The following is a 19761-nucleotide window of genomic DNA, read 5'->3' as shown; positions in this document are numbered from 1 at the left end:
TGGAGAAAAATGCACATGGATGCCATTGTCCTTGGTCATCGGGTTGCATTAGTACAGCTCCTGTGGCGTGTTTGCTGGCGTCTGCAGCAATCTTTGACGGTTTCGAGGAGTCGGGGGTTGGTCTTCTTCTGAATAGAAGTCTTGATCTTAGGAGTCTAGCTTTGTAAGCATAAACTGCGTAGAATCGTATTGGAGAATACTACTGCTGTTACATGGTATTTATAATGGAAAGGAATCGGTGATAGGAGTTAGGCCCTATCTAGGGCAGGTCCGTCCGTTGAGGACTAAGTACTATAATAGGTACTGTGAATGCAAGAGGAACGGAAGTGTACGTGAAGGAAATGAGTCATTGGTCCGATGGTATAACCGATGAGTAAAAAGAAATGAGTAGTCCTTAAATGTCCAATAGAGATCGTAACATGCTGCCCTCCCTAGGCAGAACGGGGAGAGAAAAGAAAAAGAATGGGGGACCTATGTTTTGATGGTTAGCGAGCTGCATACCCAGGGTAGGTAGGAGCGACAATGCAAGAGCATCACTAACCCGCAAAAATAGGAGGCGCAACAATGTGCTCACCATACTAAGAAGGTTGAAAAACTGCTGGCGCCTCTTTCCGGGACGTAAAGTGAATGAAAGCCGCATGTAAAGCTGGCTTGTCTTGAATATATGGTGCAAGAATTTCTGGTTCATTCATGCGCCATTCCAGGCCATGCAGTATATGCCAAGCCCGGATTCCGTAGATATAGTTCCAAATTGTCTTGTTGGAATACTGGCCTGCAAGCGCGGCAATAAAGGATGCGACAAGATCTGAATGAGCAGGCGCCCAGTCTGCCTCTGCGATGTTTTGTGAATTGCAGAATGTGTGGAAAATGAGAAGTCCTGAGCCATAAGTTTTGCGCATGGAAGATGACCATGCGTTGACTATTACCGAAGTGATGCGTTCAAAGTCTTAGCGGGTGATGAAACAGTGTGAAGGCGCATTAGGATGAGGGCGGGTAGTAATGGGGGTCCAAGCAGTGAGGCAGTCTTTTGCGAGGCAATTGGGGCGATGGGATGCGTGGAGGTTTGTAGTGTTCGGTGGATTGGGCGGGTTTAATGGTAGGAAGCAAGGGCTGAAAGGGCGGGAACTGTCTGGGAGCGCTCGGGTGTTGCTATTACATGAGTCTGCTCTGGAAAGGGTCAGGGAAAAAGACATTGTGGTCGCGGATGGTGCTTCTAAGCTTTGGAGGGAAAAAGCCAGTGCTGCTGATGTCATGTGGTTCATAGATGACTTGATTGATCTCGTCGGGAATGCTGAATCTAGGGAGAGTGAGCTCGCAAGCCAGGTACAATCCTCTGGAAGGCGGGTCTGCAGGATTGATGTGAGTGTTGACGTATTCCATGTGGATGACACATTGGTACGGCTCTGCAAACTTGCTAATCCTGCGGAATACTCTATTGGTTTGTTTGTTCCTACTCCTGCCTTTGGGCCAGGCTTGGATGACACCCTTGTTGTCGCTGCGGATGAGAATATGAGTGCGTCAAGGGAGGACCGGGAGTGTGGATCAAACAGCCAATTCAAAGGCAACGGCTTCCGCCCATCCAATATCTCTACCTGGTATTTGCCAGTTTTTCTTGAGTAACCAAGCTCTCCAATGGTGTCCGATAACGATCCCGAGGCCAGTTCCCGAGCTTGCATCAAAGAATATATTAACATCTAGAATTGGCTGGGGAAATGGGATGTAGCGCCAGGGGGACTCAGCTGTAAGTCTTTCTTTCCACCGGTGAACATCGTTAAGAATGTCTCGTGGGGGAGTGCGGGGTTTAAAAGGTTCGCTATGGAAGATTCCAGTGAAGGCTTCAAGACTAGTTAGGTAAGCTCAGCCGGTGGGGATCACTAACACCGCATGTTGAAGTTTGCCCAATAGTGATTGGGCCTCTTCAAGTGTGTGTTGGGTGGAGGATAGCCAGAAATTGATGGCGTCACAATATTTTTTGCATTTTTTGGGTGGGATTGATACTGTGCAACGACTGATGGACCACATGAAACTGATGAATGGGAATTCATCAGCAAAGGGTAGGTCTTTTGAACATTCCCATGGAATGCCTAGTTGAGATGAGATGGCGTCAATGTCTTGTAAGTTATATGCAAAGACTTTGTCGTCATCTGCACAGGGGGAAGCGTCAGAAAGATCTCTGAGATGAAAACTGTTAGTTTTGGTGATTCTGCACCTAGTTGTGTTATCTATTTTCCCTTCTTTCTAAATCTCTTTCCTCTTTATTCTTTTTGCTGTATTGTTCAGTATTCACTGAGCATTCTATAATTTCGCCTTTGTGGCTGATTTGTTTACCTTTGTTTACAAAACTTCGGACTAGTATTGCAGAGTCCAGTATTCCTATTCTTTAGTTACTCATACTGGACTCTAGGTACTGTACACATTCTGTACTCTCTGATAATATAGTTACTCATACTGGACTCTAGTTCTGTCCCTGTTAGCTCTCAGCAAGTGGCTAGACACTTCCCAGAAGTTCTCAATTGAACAAAAACACATGTCTTCGTCAAATTCTTCTGTTTTTCTGTTAGCATGAGTGTTCCCAAAGTACAAGAATTGTCCTTCATTCTGTATGCGGCCTCCTTTACTCACTATGGCTTCTTTCCAAGAAGAACACAATATATTGTAAGATTCTAGGTAAGATACAGGCACACGTATGAATACATGGTCGTTGACCCACTTAGAGATTGGGCTGATTCCTTTGGAACGGAAAATATTGGTCCTGGCATCTCCTATAATACCGTAGATGCCTACGGAAAAAGTGGGGCCGAAACACGCTGATGTGTGAATTGCGAATGAATCTTCGCCTGCCAGACGAACAACGAGGCCTGGCCACTGGGAGGGTGTGATGGGGATGGTTTGGTAAGCTTCTGCAACATTGCAAACAGCTGCTTGAGTCCCTGGTGGGAGACACACGATTAAGAGGGAAAATATCGAAAATGTTGACCATGTGGAAAGAAATTTATCTGAATCTATGTAAGAATTGACAAAGGTGGTGCCTGCTGCCGGTTTGTGAGGAAATGATAGGTTCTGGATCAAGCGGTATTTTCCCGGCTTGCCGGTGTCAATAATGAGAACTGCTGTTAGAAAACCACACACAAAAACAAACTAACACACAATCCTCCCAGGTTCCACGGAACTTGTTTATGGGCTTTGCCTCCTAGAACAGTGGAGTGCTCTGGTTGTTCGTGGGGTGGTATGTATAAGGGTCCTTCAAAGTAAAACCCAGAGATGTATGGGTGTGGGTTTTGAGGAGGAGGGATAGTTGGAATATAGAAAGATAGGGGCTTATTGACGAGTATAGATGAGCACTACCTTGCTAATTGTAGCACAAGGTAGGTTTGAGAATGATGAGATAACGAGGTTCCCAGTGATAGCAGGCTCCTGACGCACAAACTGTAGTGCTCAGAAGGACTCTAATCGAAGGGGATGACAATCACTTTCAAAAAGTGACGAGTGACGATGACAGCAGTTAACAGTGGTAGAAGTGGGAAGTGTTGTGACCACACTGGATCACAAGTAGCAGAGTAGTGAACTTGAGAGTAGAGAAGAAGTCTGGATTGGAGTTCTTGTTGTTTTTTTACAAGGTAAAATACAGGGGTTTATATAGTAAAAGAAAAGTAGGCTATGCACAGTATAGCTGTGCAAAAAGAATGAGAAAGAACATGAAGGAAGGAATGTACGCTGATGAATCCTGCGTAGGTAGTACAAGATAAGATTTTCAAAAAAAGGAAAAGAAAGGGATAGAACAATGAATGCTGTGTAAGTAATGTCACAGGTTTGTACAGCCATAAAGTAAAGTCCAATAGCAGAAAGAGAGCAAGAAAATCATGATGTCATGGGAAGATGCAGTAAAAAAAGGGCAAGGCAAAAAAATATCAGTATCAACACAGTTCCTTTATTGTCAGTCAGGCATTCTAAAAAAATATGTGTCCATAAAAATGATTCAAAAATCAAAAATAATTGCACTGTACATGAATGTTCTGCTGAAAAAAAAGAAACTGGAGCCACCGGTCCACCACCTAGTCCAAATCCGACAGTTCCATGGCCTTACCAATGGACTGGTTGTGTTGGACCACCTGATCAAACAAGGGAGGGAGAGGAGTAGTTCCAATTTGGAACTAGTGAGTCCCAGGCAGGGTGTGGTAGCTGTAGCTGTAGTGAAGATGATGGACAAAAGATAAGTGTACCCAAGTGAATGGGACAGCAATGAACATGGGCGACGCAAGGGGATGAACCTTCTCCAGCTCAAAAACTACCCACCCACGCTCCAACCAGGCAAGACGAGCGACCGATGTTTTGATAGTATATGATGGCAGATCGACGTCATGAAGATGGACCTGTTGCCCTATTTGGACCGGCCGCCGGGGCTTTGCTGATATCAGCAGTGGCACGTGGTAGTCAACGGATTGGCGACGGAAGCGGATAGGAAGTGGTGACATCAGAAATGGTGGGGGTGCAAATAAGATGAGGAGGAGGAGGAGGGTGGAGGTGAAGAAAAAGTGGATTAGAATGGGGATCCAGAAACAACTGTCAGGTGAGAATAAAAAGGAGAGGAAGGGGCCCATGGTGGGGCTAGGCAAAGGAAGGGAGTAAGGGAAACGACAAAAGCGAGGGCACAATGCAATGTGTAGCCAGTGGCGACGCGAAAATTTGCCGAAATGCCGAAATGCAGAAAGTACCGAATGGAAAAGCAAAGGTGAGCGTGACTGGATTGCCTAATAGAGGTGATGCTGATCAGCCACAAGTTCGAAAAAGGCAATATTGATTACTATTCCACGTGGCACTGTGCCTGTGTGGCGCAAAAGCGAGTCTTTTTGAATATTTGCTTCATTATTGACACCTGTCCATGCTACCAATCAACTTTGGTGCATGACACCAGGCATGGTTTTCCACACCAACGTCTAAATGGATCTCCTTTTGGAATAAGTACGTGCGCATCAACACATGCTTTGGGATTTCAGGAAAGGGTGGCTCCAAAGAAGAAGAAATATCAAAAGCTACATGTTTTTCTATTTTATTTTTACCAGAATCAAGCACCCTATTGTTTGTCTCGCCGGGGCCATGCTCCAAAGGAGATGCTGGTACAGCGGTGGTTTTGTACGTATTTCTAGTACTAACTCCTTTATTATCCTGACCCACTGAATCAGCGCTCAAAGCAGCTATATAGTTGGATGTGTCCAGGTTAAATCCACAGTCACAACTACGCATACATGTACATACTTCAGATAATAAGTTCAAAAATTTATTTACAATCTGGGGAGCCATCCCCTTCTTTCCGTTATTGCTCATGCAACACCCCGGAGCAGGGGCCACTTTGTTGTGGTTTACTTCATTGTTTTGTGGAGCTAAGGTACCAAAGTGACCTAAGCTCCAAACTCTTTTCCCTGAGTCTTCATTTCAGCGACCTGCTGGTCGTAAAAGAAGGCCCGGATCTTGTCGTATGAACGACCGGCCAGAGTCTGGAGCTGATCGTCCGGTTTCTCCGCTTCTAGTTGGCGCGCCTGGCGCCCTTGGTTATTTTTTTGTTGAGCGGCCCACGCTCCGTTTATGCAATCTTGGGCCATGTGCCCCTCCTGCCCACAGCTGAAGCAGGTGAATCTGTGCTTCTGTCTGCCTTGGACCGCACCAATATCCATTGGTGCACCCCAACCTGGTTGCAATCCAAAAGGCTGAAACCCATGAGAATGATGTGATTTTTGGTTTGATGACCCAGGGCTCCTCTGGGAAAAGTTATTTTTAGTGGTGGACCCGCCACCTTGGTGCATCTTGTAGAGCTCTATGGCCCTACCTATTTTCCGAACCTCCTCCACTGCTTGGGAGAGGTTGTCGCTTCTCATATCTTGCAGATAGAGTTGTTCTGCAATATGAGGGTTTACATTTTGTTCTAGCAGCTCTACTGCATGCTCATTTCCTAAGCCCCCTTGGATGGAGAGAGCCAGGAACTGGGTTACAAAGTCGTCAGTCCTCATATTTCCTTGTTTGGAGGAACAGATTTGCTGATGCGCCCAGTTGCGCTCAGCTTGTGGTTTGAAGTATTTTTCAATCTCTATCTTGAGATCATCCCAGGTAGGCCACACACCCGCGGTGTAGCACTCCTGTAATCTAACTTGGGCGTATTGACCCGCCACAGGTCCTTTTAGCCGAGATAGCACCGCAGTAGCTACCTCGAAGTCGTTGGCAAACGCATCCCAGTTTGCCTTGACCCAAATCTGGAGTTTGATCCACCGTTTGGCGAATCGTGATCTTTCTCCTTCGAAGGCGCCAGGGTCAGCGATGACTTCAACTTTCTTTCTTTGTGAACTTTTTCCCGACCGAGGGGGTTGCTGCGGCGGGGTTCGCCTGCAGCTCAGCAAGTTGTGTGGTCAATGCCAAGATCTGTGCACGCATGTTGTGCAACAGAGTATTGACGTCAGGTTGTTGACTTTGCAACGACATGTCAACTTGTTCTCTTGTAAAGTAAAGTAAAAAAAAGGTCACTGGGGGTCCCCGCTTGCTATCTGCAGATCAATGTCTTCCCAGCTGAGTATCGGATATCAATCTCCAACTACCCACACTATTGTATTTGATATTTGTATATAAAAGGTATTTGTATTGAAACCCTGGTCCGAACGGTTGTCAGGGGGTGGCCCGCTTGTTAAGCTGTCAGCCCTTCTCCAACTGGCGGAGGCAAGCGCCCGGCCTGGTCAGAGGAAAACAAAGAAGAAGTTGTATATAATTTCTAATCAACAATAGTTCCACACTATTGCTGAGCTAAAGTACTCCCCTTAACGCTGGGGGCCGCATATCAATAATTATTGTTTCTTCTCCCAAAGCACTACAAGGCCGTTGCGAAGAGCGCACCTATCTGCTATGCGGGATATTCCCAAACAACAATTATATTCCCTTAACCCTGGGATCTGGGTTTGCACAATGTGTGAGAGAGTAAAAAGAGCGAGTCCTGATGTAACAACCAAGAGTTTGTTACTCTGGCGCACAACTAGAACACACTATAAGGAGAATGATATGGGATCGGTTACCCTTGAGACTTCAACAAGTTAGTTGTGAGGATACAACAGGAGGACTCGCTGAGGAGTCTCCTTGATCTATTGGGGTTTATATACTGTTACAGGTTGGTTTGTACGTATGTACTATACAGTTGTTAGAGGCAGTGGCTGATGATGTCATAGGGCCTAGCCCGTATGACCAGCTCCACTGTGTGAGAGAGTTGTATCTAAAATAAGAAGAAAGGCAGCGCAGCACGAGAAAGTGGTGTTTGAACAAAGGGAAAGTGCTGCATGGCATGGAGTGTGAAAACTACAGTAAAAGGTTAAAGCGGAGAATGAAAATCAAAGGAAAGGTCCAAAAATTGTGTTATCGTAACAATCTGGACTGTGTAAGGACCATTTACTTTTCCTTACTTCTTCATTTTTATGTCCTGGTTTTCAAACACCTTTCCTGTTATACTTTTGGCCTTAGGGCTGGAGGTGTCATTTGCTATTCTCCTTCTCATTGCCCTAATAGGTTTTCTTAATCATCAATACCACTTCATATCACAGATCAGAGAATGGGTAGTACTTCCAGCCAGCCAATACAATGGGTAAAGGCTAGTGGCTGAGATCTTGCTAACTAACTCCAAGGCCCATTAGTGCCTTAATATATTAATAGAGGCTTTAGTCAGGATTGTACCTCATCATGAGGATACAGTTCCTGAATATACCTGACAAACCTATTATTAGCACATTTTTTCACCTGCTTATTAATCTCTGAAGTCATACAATAGTTATTTTTTTCATATTGGTCAGTCCCATCTTCAGACCACTTTTTTTTATTCCTCTTTTGGTCTGGAGAGATAGGCAGTTATGTAATTATAAAAACCCTACATATTCATGTATAATTCTTTAGCTTTTTGTTACTTGGAATTCCCATTTTACTCCTCATCTCTAGCATCTATTAATCTTGAGACTTATCATACCTCTTACTCCCTGCAAGTGCAGTTGGAGATAGGTTTTGTTTTGTTATAGTTTGACATTGCCTCACAGACTGTTAGAGGTTGAAAAGATCCATCTCTGGATTAAAAGAAACTAGTTGTACATGGAACAAAACCTTTGATTGCAAGCTCTAGGAGCTTGGTTTCACAAGACTAAATGCAGAAACATGTCTTTATGTATTCTGGAACAACTAAAAAATATGTTTTGTTGTTGTTTATGTAAATAACTTCCTCATAGAAGCTTCATCTCAAAATTCATAGATATCACAAAAGCCAAACTTGGATCCATGTGCAAAATGCAGGACCTTGGAGAAACAAAGTACTTCCTCAGAATAGAAATCCAATGTGATCATTTAAACAAAACAATTTCCCTCTTGCAACCCCAATACATTGACATGGTCTTGGAGTTAACTGGAATGAAAAACTGTAAACTGGTATAGACACCAATGGCCTATGGATCAAAATGTCTTGCAAATTCTCCAACACTGTTATAACCAAAGTTTGAATACTCTGGTGCTGTTGATGATGAGAATTGCTGTTAAAAAACCACACACAAAACAAACTAACACACAATCCTCCCAGATTCCATGGAACTTGTGTATGGGCTTTGCCTTCTAGAGCAGTGGAGTGGTTTGGTTGTTCATGAGGTGGTACATATAATGATCCTTTAAAGTAAAACCCAGAGATGTATGGGTGTGGGTTTTGAGGAGGAGGGATAGTTGGATTATAGAAGATAGGGGCTCTATGACAAGTATGAACGAGCACTACCTTGCTAATTGTAGCACAAGGTAGATTTGAGAACGACAAGGTGACAAGGTGATAAGGTTCTCAGTGATAGTAGGCTCCTGACGCACAGACTGTAGAGCTCAGAAGGACTTTAATTGAAAGGAATAACAATGACTTTGGAAGTGATGAGTGATAATGACAGCAGTTAACAGTGGTAGCAGTGGTAGCAGTGGAAAGTGTTGTGACCACACTGGATCACAAGTAGCAGAGAGTAGTGAACTTGAGATTAGAGAAGAAGTCTGGATTGAATTTCTTGTTTTTTTTACAATGTTAAATACAGGGGTTTATATAGTAAAAGAAAGGTAGGCTATGCATAGTATAGCTATGCAAAAGAATGAGAAAGAACATGAAGGAAGGAATGTATGCTGACAAATCATACAGTACTTAGGTAGTACAGGATAAGATTGTCAAAATAAGGAAAAGAAAGAGATAAAACAATGAATGCTGTGTAAGTAATGTAACAGGTTTGTATAGCCATAAAATAAAGTCCAATAGCAGAAAAAGAGCAAGGAAATCATGATGTCATGGGAAGATGCAGTAAAAAAAGCACGGCAAAAATAACTTCAGTATCAACACAGTTTGTTTGTTGTTAGTTAGGCATTTTGAAAAAATATGTGTCCATAAAAATGATTCAAAAATCAAAAATAATCGCACTGCAAATGAATGTTCTGCTGAAAAAAAGAAATTGGAGCCACTGGTCCACCACCTAGTCCAAATCCAACAGTTCCATGGCTTTACCAATAGTCTGGTTGTAGTGGACCACCTGGTCAAATGAGGGAGGGAGAGGAGTAGTTCCAATCTGGAACAAGTATGTCCCAAGCAGCATATGGTAAGTGTAGCTGTAGTGAAGACAATGGATGAAGAATAGATGTACCTTAGGGAATAGGACAGATCAATAACTTCTTGCTCTGAAGTAAGATCAATTGTACAAGTGTGGTGATCAAAAACCCACCGAGTCATGAGCAAACTACATTCACACTGCACCAAAATACACTTAAGTTCCTCAGCAGTGAGGCCTCCAGCATCAAGAGTGTCTAACTTTATCAGCATGAAAAAGTCACTAACCTGTCTCCTTTTAACAACATGTTGAAAATCCAGTAAATTGAAATCTTAATGTAGGTGTCTTGCTCCACATAGAGAGGGACTTGAAAGCACACTTAAGCTTGGAGTATTGGGTTGAGTTGGAGGGCCTTCTGCAGTATCTGCATAGAGTATGGGCCTAGGCAATACTTCATCGGGTGCTGAAAGCCAGTCAGAGCAGTAATGACAGTAACTATACCACATTGTGGGTATACCTTGAGAGGCATACCAATCTTACTGTAAAGATGCTCTATGAAAACTGGAATCAATCAGTTAACACCTCAATATTAATGTTATATATATATATTTCAAGAAAAATGCTCACTTCAATACTTGCACCATTTTTGAGCACATGTTGCAACATATTCACCAGAAAATCAGCCAAATGTGACTTGAAAAATTGCAGCCTCAGTGAAAGTCCTGTTATCAGAGTCTTGCAATGCACAAACGCAGACTGGTGCCTGAATATGATGGGTTTTTTGGTGATCTTCAAGAGCAGATGGGACCACCCGTTCTTCTGTTTCACTCATAGGCCTGATTCAAGATAATTATTTAAATTGTATCATAGTAAAAATATTGACTTACCAGTGCCATACTTAAAGTTTCCGTTCCGCTTGATTATATTTCAGAATAATACCTTTTGAGGCATACTGACAAATGCGGCACATAAGAGGAAGGAACCCATATGGGTCAGCTTGTGACAACACCAACAAGTCACAGTCTTGGGGCACTGGAGCACAACAAAAACAACACTCAGAAGTAGAGGAAGAGGTGGGAGTGGTTACCCATTAGGTTTCAACAAGTTGGTAGACAACAGGATATATATACTAAAATACATGAGGTACTGTACAGTTGTAAATAAAGTTTAAAGTCTGATGTCTAGCATGTGACCGGTCACATGCTAAGTCTAGACACTGGTCAGGTGTTGTGTCACATGACTTGGTCATGTGACTATTAAAAGTCGAAAATGTAAAGTAAAGTAAATGGTCACATGACTGGTCATGTGACTTGGAAAGATAAAAGTAAAAGTATGAAAAAGTAAAGTGTAAGTAGGTACTGGTACGTTAGTTGTAACACAGCTGGTGTTACAATTTTATCTACACCTTTTATTTCTTTTCTTTTCTTTCATCTTATCTTTTCTTATCTTTTACCTTTATCTTATCTTACCTTGCATTGCCACACAGACATTCTATCTTTAGACCTCCTATCCTATTGGACACTATCGTCTTATCAGCTATCTTTAGCTATTCTCCAAGGATTCTCCTATCTGCGCTTCTACTAGATCATCCGACCACCCTCTGATCTATCTTTAGCCATTTCTCCTAGGATTCTCCTTATAGCTCATCATATGACTATAAGCCCTTATTGCCATTGGTATCTATTTATATCATACCTCATGGACACCTCATGACCAACAGCCTTTATCACTATTGGCTCATTATGTTACCTTTTTTGTATTCACCCGTTTCCTCTTAACTTATCTACGAGCCTCCCCTGAAGTAGACTAACAGTATATATACCGCATGTATGTAGCATAGTTCTGCATCATGAATCTACCTCATTATATCCAGTAATGCCTTGCATGAGCTAGCTCCCATATTACCTCTAGAATCTCTGGCAGCTAGTGGAAGACCAACTGTTACAATTGACATACCAGCATCTACTTACGCTTCACTTTTGTACTTCTACTTTTATTTTCCAAGTCACATGACCAGTCATGTGACCATTTACTTCACTTTACATTTTCAACTTTTCATAGTCACATGACCAGTCATGTGACATATCACCTGACCAGTGTCTAGACTCATCATGTGACCGGTCACATGCTAGACATCGGACTTTGAACTTTATTTACAGCTGTACAGTACCTCATGTATTTTGGTATATATACAAAGAGCAATACATGGGGAAGGACTCAGCGAGTCCTCCTGTTGTCTAGCACAACTAACTCACTGCAGCCAAAGGGGTAACCACTCCCCATCATCTTCTTCATAGTGTGTGCCAGAGTAAATAACTCTTGGTTGTTACACCAACTTCTCTTCCCCAGAATGGTGCCATACACGCTTATCATCGGCAGGAAAGTGCAAGAATCCGATGCAGGCACAGGTCGCATGGAGGTTTGTAACAGCTAGACTGAAGGCAGAAACTCGACCAGTATTGATAGGGCTCAGATCCAAGTTGTTCATGCTGCAGAGATTGATGTGTGGGTATTGGAAGCTCTTGAGGTTAAGCATAAATCATTTATATATTTCAGCAGGTTGAAATTTTTACAAGTCTATGTCATCATACTGGGTCCACCACTGGGCTTTTTGGAAGGACATCCCTCACAACTGTGCATCTCAAAAAATTTTGAAACTAGCTATTGACAGTTAGAGCATTTACGAGAGATAGCAAGTCCGTTGAACCTTAGTGTGATTGTAACACTATCTAAATTACTAAAATACTATACTGAATTTTGAATATAATAAATTGTTTTTGCCCGGCTTGCAGCCCCTCGGTGGGGCATGCCGAACAATGGTCGGCAGAGACCCACCCACCTGTAGACATTACAACATGCTTGCTGTAATTTGTGCCTGGATCTAATCAGACCCATCGAACAATCCCTCATGTGGGCACGGTTCTTGCACGGGTCATCAAATGACAACTAAGGCAGTTGCCGAAGCGGAGGGTGCGGGGTTTGGATGAATATTTGAGCGTGATTTCCGAGGCATTGTAGCAAGAAATCAGTTCTACCATATATGGAACTCGTCAAAGGTGCAAAAGGCTGCGACATGGCCATATATGCTAAAACCTATTTCTGCCAGTTCGACAATGCCATCATGCCTGCATCCTTGTCCTCCTTTCCCCAGACGTTGAAGCCCACCAAAGAGTCAGATAAGTCCCTGGCATCCTGGGGAGATACCTTGAGTTTATGGTGCAGTTGAGCCGAGGTTTTTGGAATCACAGGATCGGGGTAGATCTGCCCATCATTACCTCCAAAATCACCATCTCTGACCTCAACTTTATGGTGTCAGGTCTGGCTCCACCGCTGCAGGTGCAGTTTCACCCCAATTTTTTGACAGATCACTTTATATATATTTATTCTTGCTGCCAGTAGAATCTAGGTTGGTGGGGCTTGTTGTTTTAGCTTGTGGAAGGACATTATGAACTCATACCGTCATCAACTTCTGTCCAGGCATAGTACAGACCGACTTCTCGCAACTGTCAAAGGATTATTTTCCCACCGCTTGAAGCTTGTGATAGCACTGGCGGATCGTGGCGTTCACTCAAAACCGGTTCACATGAAGAGACTACTAAAGCCATGCCATGGCTGAGGCGCCATCATTCATACCCACTAGCTCGCATGACCTCTACATATCTATACCAGCCCTCACCTCAATGGACTTCCGTGCATCCCAGGCCATTTTATCCTCTGCATGAACACCCAGCATCTCTCGCGTATCCTCAACTACCCTCATCGCCTCGACCGCCGGCATTTCATGACTTGTACACACTCAGCACTCATATCATCCCAGCAGCATATCCACGGGTGGTCCCAGATATCCCAATTCCAGAGGCACCCTCTCAATATACAGATAAAGAGGAACGTAAACGCCATGTCCAACGATTGGGAGGTGAGATAGCAGAGAGGCAGGAGCTCTTCGGACGCGGTCAGCTACCAGGCGAACCTAGTCGGAAGGTTCTCTGGAACTGTATCAATCGCTACGTGAAGAATACACACAGCACAGACAACAAATCAAAGGGCGTCACTTTGCTTCTTGCCCATGCGAATGGATTCCCCAAGGAAGTAAGTGATCGACAAGTACGACACGTGTATATGGTGTCCTCATATGTATACATAGATATGGGAGACAACTCTACGGTGTCTATTCTCCTCTTCGGAAGGACCTCCGATAGATGAAGATTGGTCTTTTGAAGCTGTGCAACACGGCGATTCTGCGCTCCTGAACGCCAGTAGCCTCAGTGGAATATGTACGATGCTATTTCTGAGCTTTCTGTGCCAATGGCTAATGGCAGTACTGTAGACGAATGGATGGACAATGCACGGGATATAGCAAATTTTTTATTGAACTATATCCCTTCCGCAGTTTCCAATACGGTCCTTTCCACTCATCTGCCTCGTGTTTCTAATGATGTGAGTGAGACGCGCACACGTGATGGTTTCACGCATCGCACATTGGTGGTTGTAGGCCACTCTTTTGGAGGCTGCTCGTCGTGAGTCGGTTGTCCTCATTGCACTTGACATTAATGCTCATCGGTTTTGTTTACATGAATAGGGTCATGGCAGCATTGAAATTTCCAGCTCTGTTCTCTTCGATGATACTCATAGATCCCGTTATCGTTCAGTCACACCAATACCGTGGCGACAACTTTCGTGCATACGTGATCGGTGCTATTCAAAGACGAGACAGGTGGTCATCTCGGTAAGTTACCCTCCTAACCTAGTACAGTTTATTGAGTATCCGTAGTGAGGAGGCATTGCGGACGTTTAAAGCAAGCCCCCTTTTTGCCGCCTGGCATCCTGATGTTTTACAGCTTTACGTTGATTATGGACTAACGGATACTCCAGAAGGCGAGGTGAAGCTGAAGATGTCTGGCATGCATGAGGCACTCTCTTTTGCCAACGACCTGGCCTCGAATGAAACATGGGAATTGCTCGAGAAGCTAGATAAGAAAATTGAGCTGAGATGGATTGTTCCTGGGAGGCCGACTGATAAGAGGTACGTCGGGGCTAATCTACTTGGTGAACTCGTTTATTAATGTCCTCTAAGCAGTATGCAAAGTCCAGAAGCGACAAGAATTAGGGTGTGGCGAAGGCCTGCAAACTCGTCGAATATTGTGATACATTCTGCAGGACACCTTGTATGTTTTGTGCATAATTGTCGCGGATCTTATTGTTCACTGCGCTTCTACAAATAGGTCGTACAGGAATCACCACAGGAGCTAGGTGCCTTCCTATGTGTTTCTCCTTGCGCTTCTAGCTGACGCAGCGTGTTTGACTAGCGCAAGATATTTCAGATTTTTTGAGACGAAAGTATAAAACTACTGGTATGAAGGCTCAGTTATGATGTTAGATATTACCGAGTTGTGCTGCATGTTCTGACAATAGTGGTGCACGTCGTTAGAAACACGGCCGCGTATAATACACAATAGCCTTTTGAAAAAGCGGGGAAGGGGATAAGGATGATGCTTGGAGCGGATCTAAGATATAAGGACAATAATAAATAACGTCAGATGTTCCTCAAGGGGCAAGTGTCAAATTGGCCTCGCTATGGGCGGCAGCCAGTACAGCCTCCCCGGATCCTTGGTCATCTCGTTCACGCTCTTGTTATCCTTCCAAAACCTTGCACGTCCTTATATTTCTTCTTGCTGTGAGTCTTATGTGCGGAGACTCTGAAGAGTTTTGAAAGACTTGCCATCATGACCAACGAGGTTTACCAGCATCCTGCGGTGGCTCGAACGATATTCTCCCTTTACCTCCGCTTTTTCACTTTCCTGTTTACTGCGCAGGCAGCATGCTTTACCAAGGTCTCTGCGAGGCCTCTTAATGACTATACGCACGTAGCCAGAAGTATCGGTCAAGACGGCGACGGCGCAGGACCGAGTATTCCTTCTTCGACATGGGTATGTGGTTGTCGCTTTTACTTTCACCCAGCTCGAGTCTCAATCGACAGGGCAATTTTATAGATACCTATACTAGTTATCGCTGTAGTCCTGATCGCAGTTGCGTCCGTGACATGCGCCAGGCGTCGTCTTCGTCGAAACCTAGCCTTGGTCGGCGAGGATGCTGCCATGCCTAGTCGTACAGCGCTGAACTCTGGTAGTCAGGCAGCTGGCGCCCAGGGCACTACCAATACGACCTCGCAGACTCGCAGACCTCGCAGGCCCAGGCGAACACCCAGTCAGATTTCAACCACTTCCTTGCCTCCATACATGAAGGAACCGGGTGAACAAGAACTGGTCATCTTCAGGTGTGTGTCTCAGTAGTCTCAGGCGTCCCTCGTCTCACAGATTATCATTTATGCAGGGGACGTTCAGATATGGAGGATGCAGCAATGGCTATGCCTGTCCTCGACGAGCATGGCGAAGAATCTTTAGATAGAGGTCCTTCGCAACTTTCGCTCTATTCACCCGTTCCGCACGACGACATACATCACGACATACCTCTCGACAGAGCTGAATCTAACGACACTCTAGCTAACCCTTCAATGGCACATCTCATGTCTACCGCTTCGAGAGATATGCCACTGAGGAGAAGCGTGGATGTGCGAAGCATGGACTCGACGAATAATTCCCAAGAAAGTAGTACATCGTTGTTGCCGCCTCATCAGCAGCAAACTCTGGAGGATCCGAGAGGGGAGGCACCCCCATACTTTGAGGTTGTTGCATTTGATGGAAACGACCCCCAACGGTCCGCAGTCGGAGGCAGTGGGACTTCAAATTTACCACAAAATGATGCTACTTCATCACCTCCCGCGGATGCAAGTCAACGCCCAAGGCAGTCAAGGCTATCGGGTTTCTTCAGTGTCTTTACATCCCGGGCACAACCTCCAGCTCAACAAGGCAGCGCCCCGCGTAATGATCCTACGCACAGTCGTAACCTGTCGGCTGTGTCAACGGCTCAGAGTACGCACGGCCGCACGGCGTCGCATGGTACATCCCATTCAGCGTCCGGGTCGATATCAGCTACTCCTTCTGCCTTCCGGGCCCTTACGCGTTCGCGTTCAAGGAACCACATGAATTCACCGTCCACGATATCCCTCGACTCCATCTCTGCGCCACTTACCCACACCGTGACGCGTTCAGAGTTTCAGATTCCAAAAGGGGGCCTCACAGCTGAACAAATTAAGCTCATCACTTCAAGAGACACATTTGGACGCTTTGGTATGCCATATGGTCCCGATGCGGTAGCGTTCTCAGCGTCAAGACTTGACATGCAGCCACCGCCCGCTTTCGACAGCACGTCGACGCCCGGTCCCCTGCAAACAGATGCGAGTCCTTCTGAAAGCCATTCTGGGGAGTCCCCGGCATCGGACAGCCACAGTCCATCATCTGCCGGCACTACAGAGCATCAATCCAATGCAGAGACCCCGACGGAACAAGAAGGACACGATCCCGCAGTTTCGTCAGTGTCTGACACACATAAGCCTGACTCTATACAAACCCACCCAGAGTCAGCTCCAGAGTCATCATCGCCTACAGAAACGCCAGTGCAGCCCGCCGAAATACCGACCGTCGCGGGCTTATATCCTCCTTCGTCATTCAAGCAATCAAATGCCGCCCCGGACTCCCGAGCTAGTTCGGCCATGTCGTTTATTTCGGCCGTAGAAACGGCGGCATCATCGCAGGATCTGGATGACAGGACAGATAATGCTGAGCTCGAACCACCGACCCCAACTGCACGAACGCCCTCAGGGCACCACCTTCAAGATAAAAATACTGACGTTACTATTCCCACGATTACGAACTCTCCTCCCGATTCTGCTGTGTCTGCGTCTTGATCAAGGTTGCTTTTTGATGAACCGCTGGGCTTGTAGGCTTACTATTTTTTTTGTTATTTACACGTCGTATCTTGATATTTACACATGGGACGCTACAGTACAATTCGTTCTTGTTCATCCACACAAAATTCGCTATCGTCTTTACGGTCCCTGTAGCGAAGTTTTGAAACAAGGGTATAGTGATTATATGCATGGACAATCAGTTTTAATAATTGTAGTCTGACCTCATCCCTTCCGCCAAACTCCTCGGGTCGACGATCCAGATCGCTGCCTTTTTTTTGCCAGTATCGAGTCCACCAGACGAGTCTTGATCGTGGAGAAAAGAAAGTGGAGCAGAAGTTTTCAATTCCTTCAGTATCGCTTTCACACTAGACCGATTAGCCGTTAACGTTGTCCACCCAAGACTTGCTCCCCACAGCAAACTTTGTACCGTATGAGCGGTGAGCTTCGGATTTGCCTTCGTGACTGCTGCACGTTGTATTTCTTGGCCGTCGTGATCAGTCTCTGTGGATATAGCTCTGGGATACATCGCTACATCCTGTGAAAGGACTTCTCTACTTGTGGAAGCAAGTACAGTGAAGAAAGGTGGTAGAGAGATGTTGTTGAAAGATTTCAGGGAGCCTTCGTCCGGCTCAAGGGACGGGAACACGCGAACAGGTAATAGTGGAAGAAATCCCGAGGGATACCGGGAATGCTCCCAGAATAACGCCGGATGCTGCCTCTGAGAATCCGAGAATAATGCATGGGCACGTTGACGTTCTCGCGGACCTCCTATCTTTGATATAATGCGGAGACAGCGATCTCGAGCTTCTGGAGTCGTCCAAAACTCAAGTGCAGGCGTGGGGCACAGCGAAGAAAGTCGGTCGAACGTTTCCTGTAATAAACCTTGTCTCATTTCTTGCATGACCTGGTTGGCCAGGGCTCTAGAGTGTTGCCCAGAATCTTCCCAAATTTCTTCATTATCAGCTGCAGAAGAAGTTTTACTCGATAAATGTTGCATTCTCTGTTTCTTCCATTCGAGATATTGCGAGGAAGGGATAAAACGGGCATTGGCTTCTTCAATGGATTTTGGAAGTGGAGAATGCGTAATGTCGGACACGAGCGCTATTAGCGCTGATAGGTCAAGATTGATGCAAGTCGTTGTAGTGAATACGTGTTCTGGAGACGGCAATGCTGGGATTTGTATGTCATCCCTTTCTCCTAGCTCTACGTCCAAACCCATCTCGCGTAAAGCAGCAATAGTCTTAGCTATTCGTTCATCATTTTCTTCTCCAAATTCGTTAACTTCAGAAGGATCGAGTCGAGTCAAACGTAGAGTTACTTGAGGTGCATCGCTCGAGCCAGAGACGGGGTTATCACGCGCTGCTGCTAACAGTGCTCTGCCCATCCGTAAAACGGAATTGTCAAACTCTTTCTGAGCTAAACTCGGTCTTCTATTTTCCATAGAAACGTCAGAGTCATCTTCAGAGCTCGTAAAGTATGAGTCAATTTCGCGAAACTCTGCAAGGATTCGTGAGTTCTTTATGCTGATGGATCAACGTCATTCCTATAGCGCAGATGGGACGAATTCTGTAGGGCGTACGTGTTGACTCTGATCCATCGCCGGCCATTGTCGGCAACTACATCGACTTTCGTACCTGGAACTTTTTGAGATTTCGCTCGACGCGACGTACTTGATTTTCCTCCGTGGCTCACAAAAAATGTTCGGTAGATTGAACTTAATGGCGGAGGAGCCGCCAAGACCTCGCGGCATACTGCTATCAGATAGGGTGCATTGGTGGAAATTGCAGGACTAGACGATGATTGGGTGCCCTCGAGAAACTACTGGACGCCAGAGTTCAGCTTAGGCATTGACGGACAGTAGCTCAAGAATTCAAATGAAGAAACCGTACCTTTCCTAGTACATCCAAGTCCCGTTTTATTTCTTCTCTTAGAATTCTGAGACCCGGTATTCCTTCCTGGGAGCGAGGTTTTGCGTCGCATTCTACAGCTGAGTCGAGGATAGGCAACTTGGGTATTCTGGGCTCGTAGGACGCCATGTTTTGTCCGATTTCTTGTAATTGAGCGTGCAAAGCGCAAAGCTCGTGATAAAGTGAAGTTTTCCTTGCATCTGCTGATTGGGACATCATGATTTCTCGAGAAAAGCCTGAGTGAATTTTCAGAAGTAGTAGAAATGCAATCACCCATATCTGACGCTAGTCACGTGCATCGTGGCATGAGCCTGAGGAATATATTTCAAAAATGCGCAAAGAAAAGACGCCTAAGTCAGTCCCCAATCCCTTCCTTATACCCTTCATCCCCTCCTTCTCGCCCTACTTGATCTTCCCTTCCATCCAATCACTCATTGTACACAAGCTTTGACCTCACCCAAACTCCCAGCAACCAGACAAGACC

General features: G+C 45.2%; 6 protein-coding genes across 6 annotated transcripts; 3 read left to right on the top strand and 3 right to left on the bottom strand.

The window, feature by feature from the left end:
• Positions 1-578: 578 nt before the first annotated feature.
• SERLADRAFT_436566 (uncharacterized protein) lies at positions 579-899 on the bottom strand (the record flags this gene model as incomplete). The annotated part of the gene is made up of 1 exon (XM_007316857.1): positions 579-899. One exon carries the CDS (start codon positions 897-899, stop codon positions 579-581), a length of 321 nt encoding a protein of 106 aa, XP_007316919.1.
• A 100-nt stretch (positions 900-999) lies between these two features.
• SERLADRAFT_436565 (uncharacterized protein) lies at positions 1000-1620 on the top strand (the record flags this gene model as incomplete). Its single annotated transcript, XM_007316856.1, has 1 exon — positions 1000-1620. One exon carries the CDS (start codon positions 1000-1002, stop codon positions 1618-1620), a length of 621 nt encoding a protein of 206 aa, XP_007316918.1.
• A 3776-nt stretch (positions 1621-5396) lies between these two features.
• SERLADRAFT_436564 (uncharacterized protein) lies at positions 5397-6468 on the bottom strand (the record flags this gene model as incomplete). The annotated part of the gene is made up of 2 exons (XM_007316855.1): positions 5397-6283; positions 6318-6468. 2 exons carry the CDS (start codon positions 6466-6468, stop codon positions 5397-5399), a joined length of 1038 nt encoding a protein of 345 aa, XP_007316917.1.
• Positions 6469-8274: 1806 nt separating this feature from the next.
• Positions 8275-8439, top strand: SERLADRAFT_347709 (uncharacterized protein; the record flags this gene model as incomplete). Its single annotated transcript, XM_007316854.1, has 1 exon — positions 8275-8439. A coding segment is annotated over one exon (165 nt), but the record flags the coding sequence as incomplete, so codon positions are not given.
• Positions 8440-13208: 4769 nt separating this feature from the next.
• On the top strand, positions 13209-14934 carry SERLADRAFT_436563 (uncharacterized protein; the record flags this gene model as incomplete). The annotated part of the gene is made up of 9 exons (XM_007316853.1): positions 13209-13652; positions 13708-13837; positions 13891-14000; positions 14056-14084; positions 14143-14289; positions 14335-14586; positions 14641-14728; positions 14786-14813; positions 14870-14934. 9 exons carry the CDS (start codon positions 13209-13211, stop codon positions 14932-14934), a joined length of 1293 nt encoding a protein of 430 aa, XP_007316915.1.
• Positions 14935-15892: 958 nt separating this feature from the next.
• Positions 15893-19515, bottom strand: SERLADRAFT_447871 (uncharacterized protein; the record flags this gene model as incomplete). Its single annotated transcript, XM_007316852.1, has 3 exons — positions 15893-18893; positions 18950-19188; positions 19260-19515. The coding sequence occupies 3 exons, from the start codon at positions 19494-19496 to the stop codon at positions 17573-17575; spliced, it is 1797 nt and encodes a 598-aa protein (XP_007316914.1).
• Between the last annotated feature and the right edge of the window lie 246 nt (positions 19516-19761).

This window comes from Serpula lacrymans (genome assembly GCF_000218685.1).
Source record: "Serpula lacrymans var. lacrymans S7.9 unplaced genomic scaffold SERLAscaffold_5, whole genome shotgun sequence".
Lineage (NCBI taxonomy): Eukaryota > Fungi > Basidiomycota > Agaricomycetes > Boletales > Serpulaceae > Serpula > Serpula lacrymans.
The sequence above is the reverse complement of the archived record's forward strand: the minus strand, read 5'-3'. Positions and strand labels throughout refer to the sequence as shown.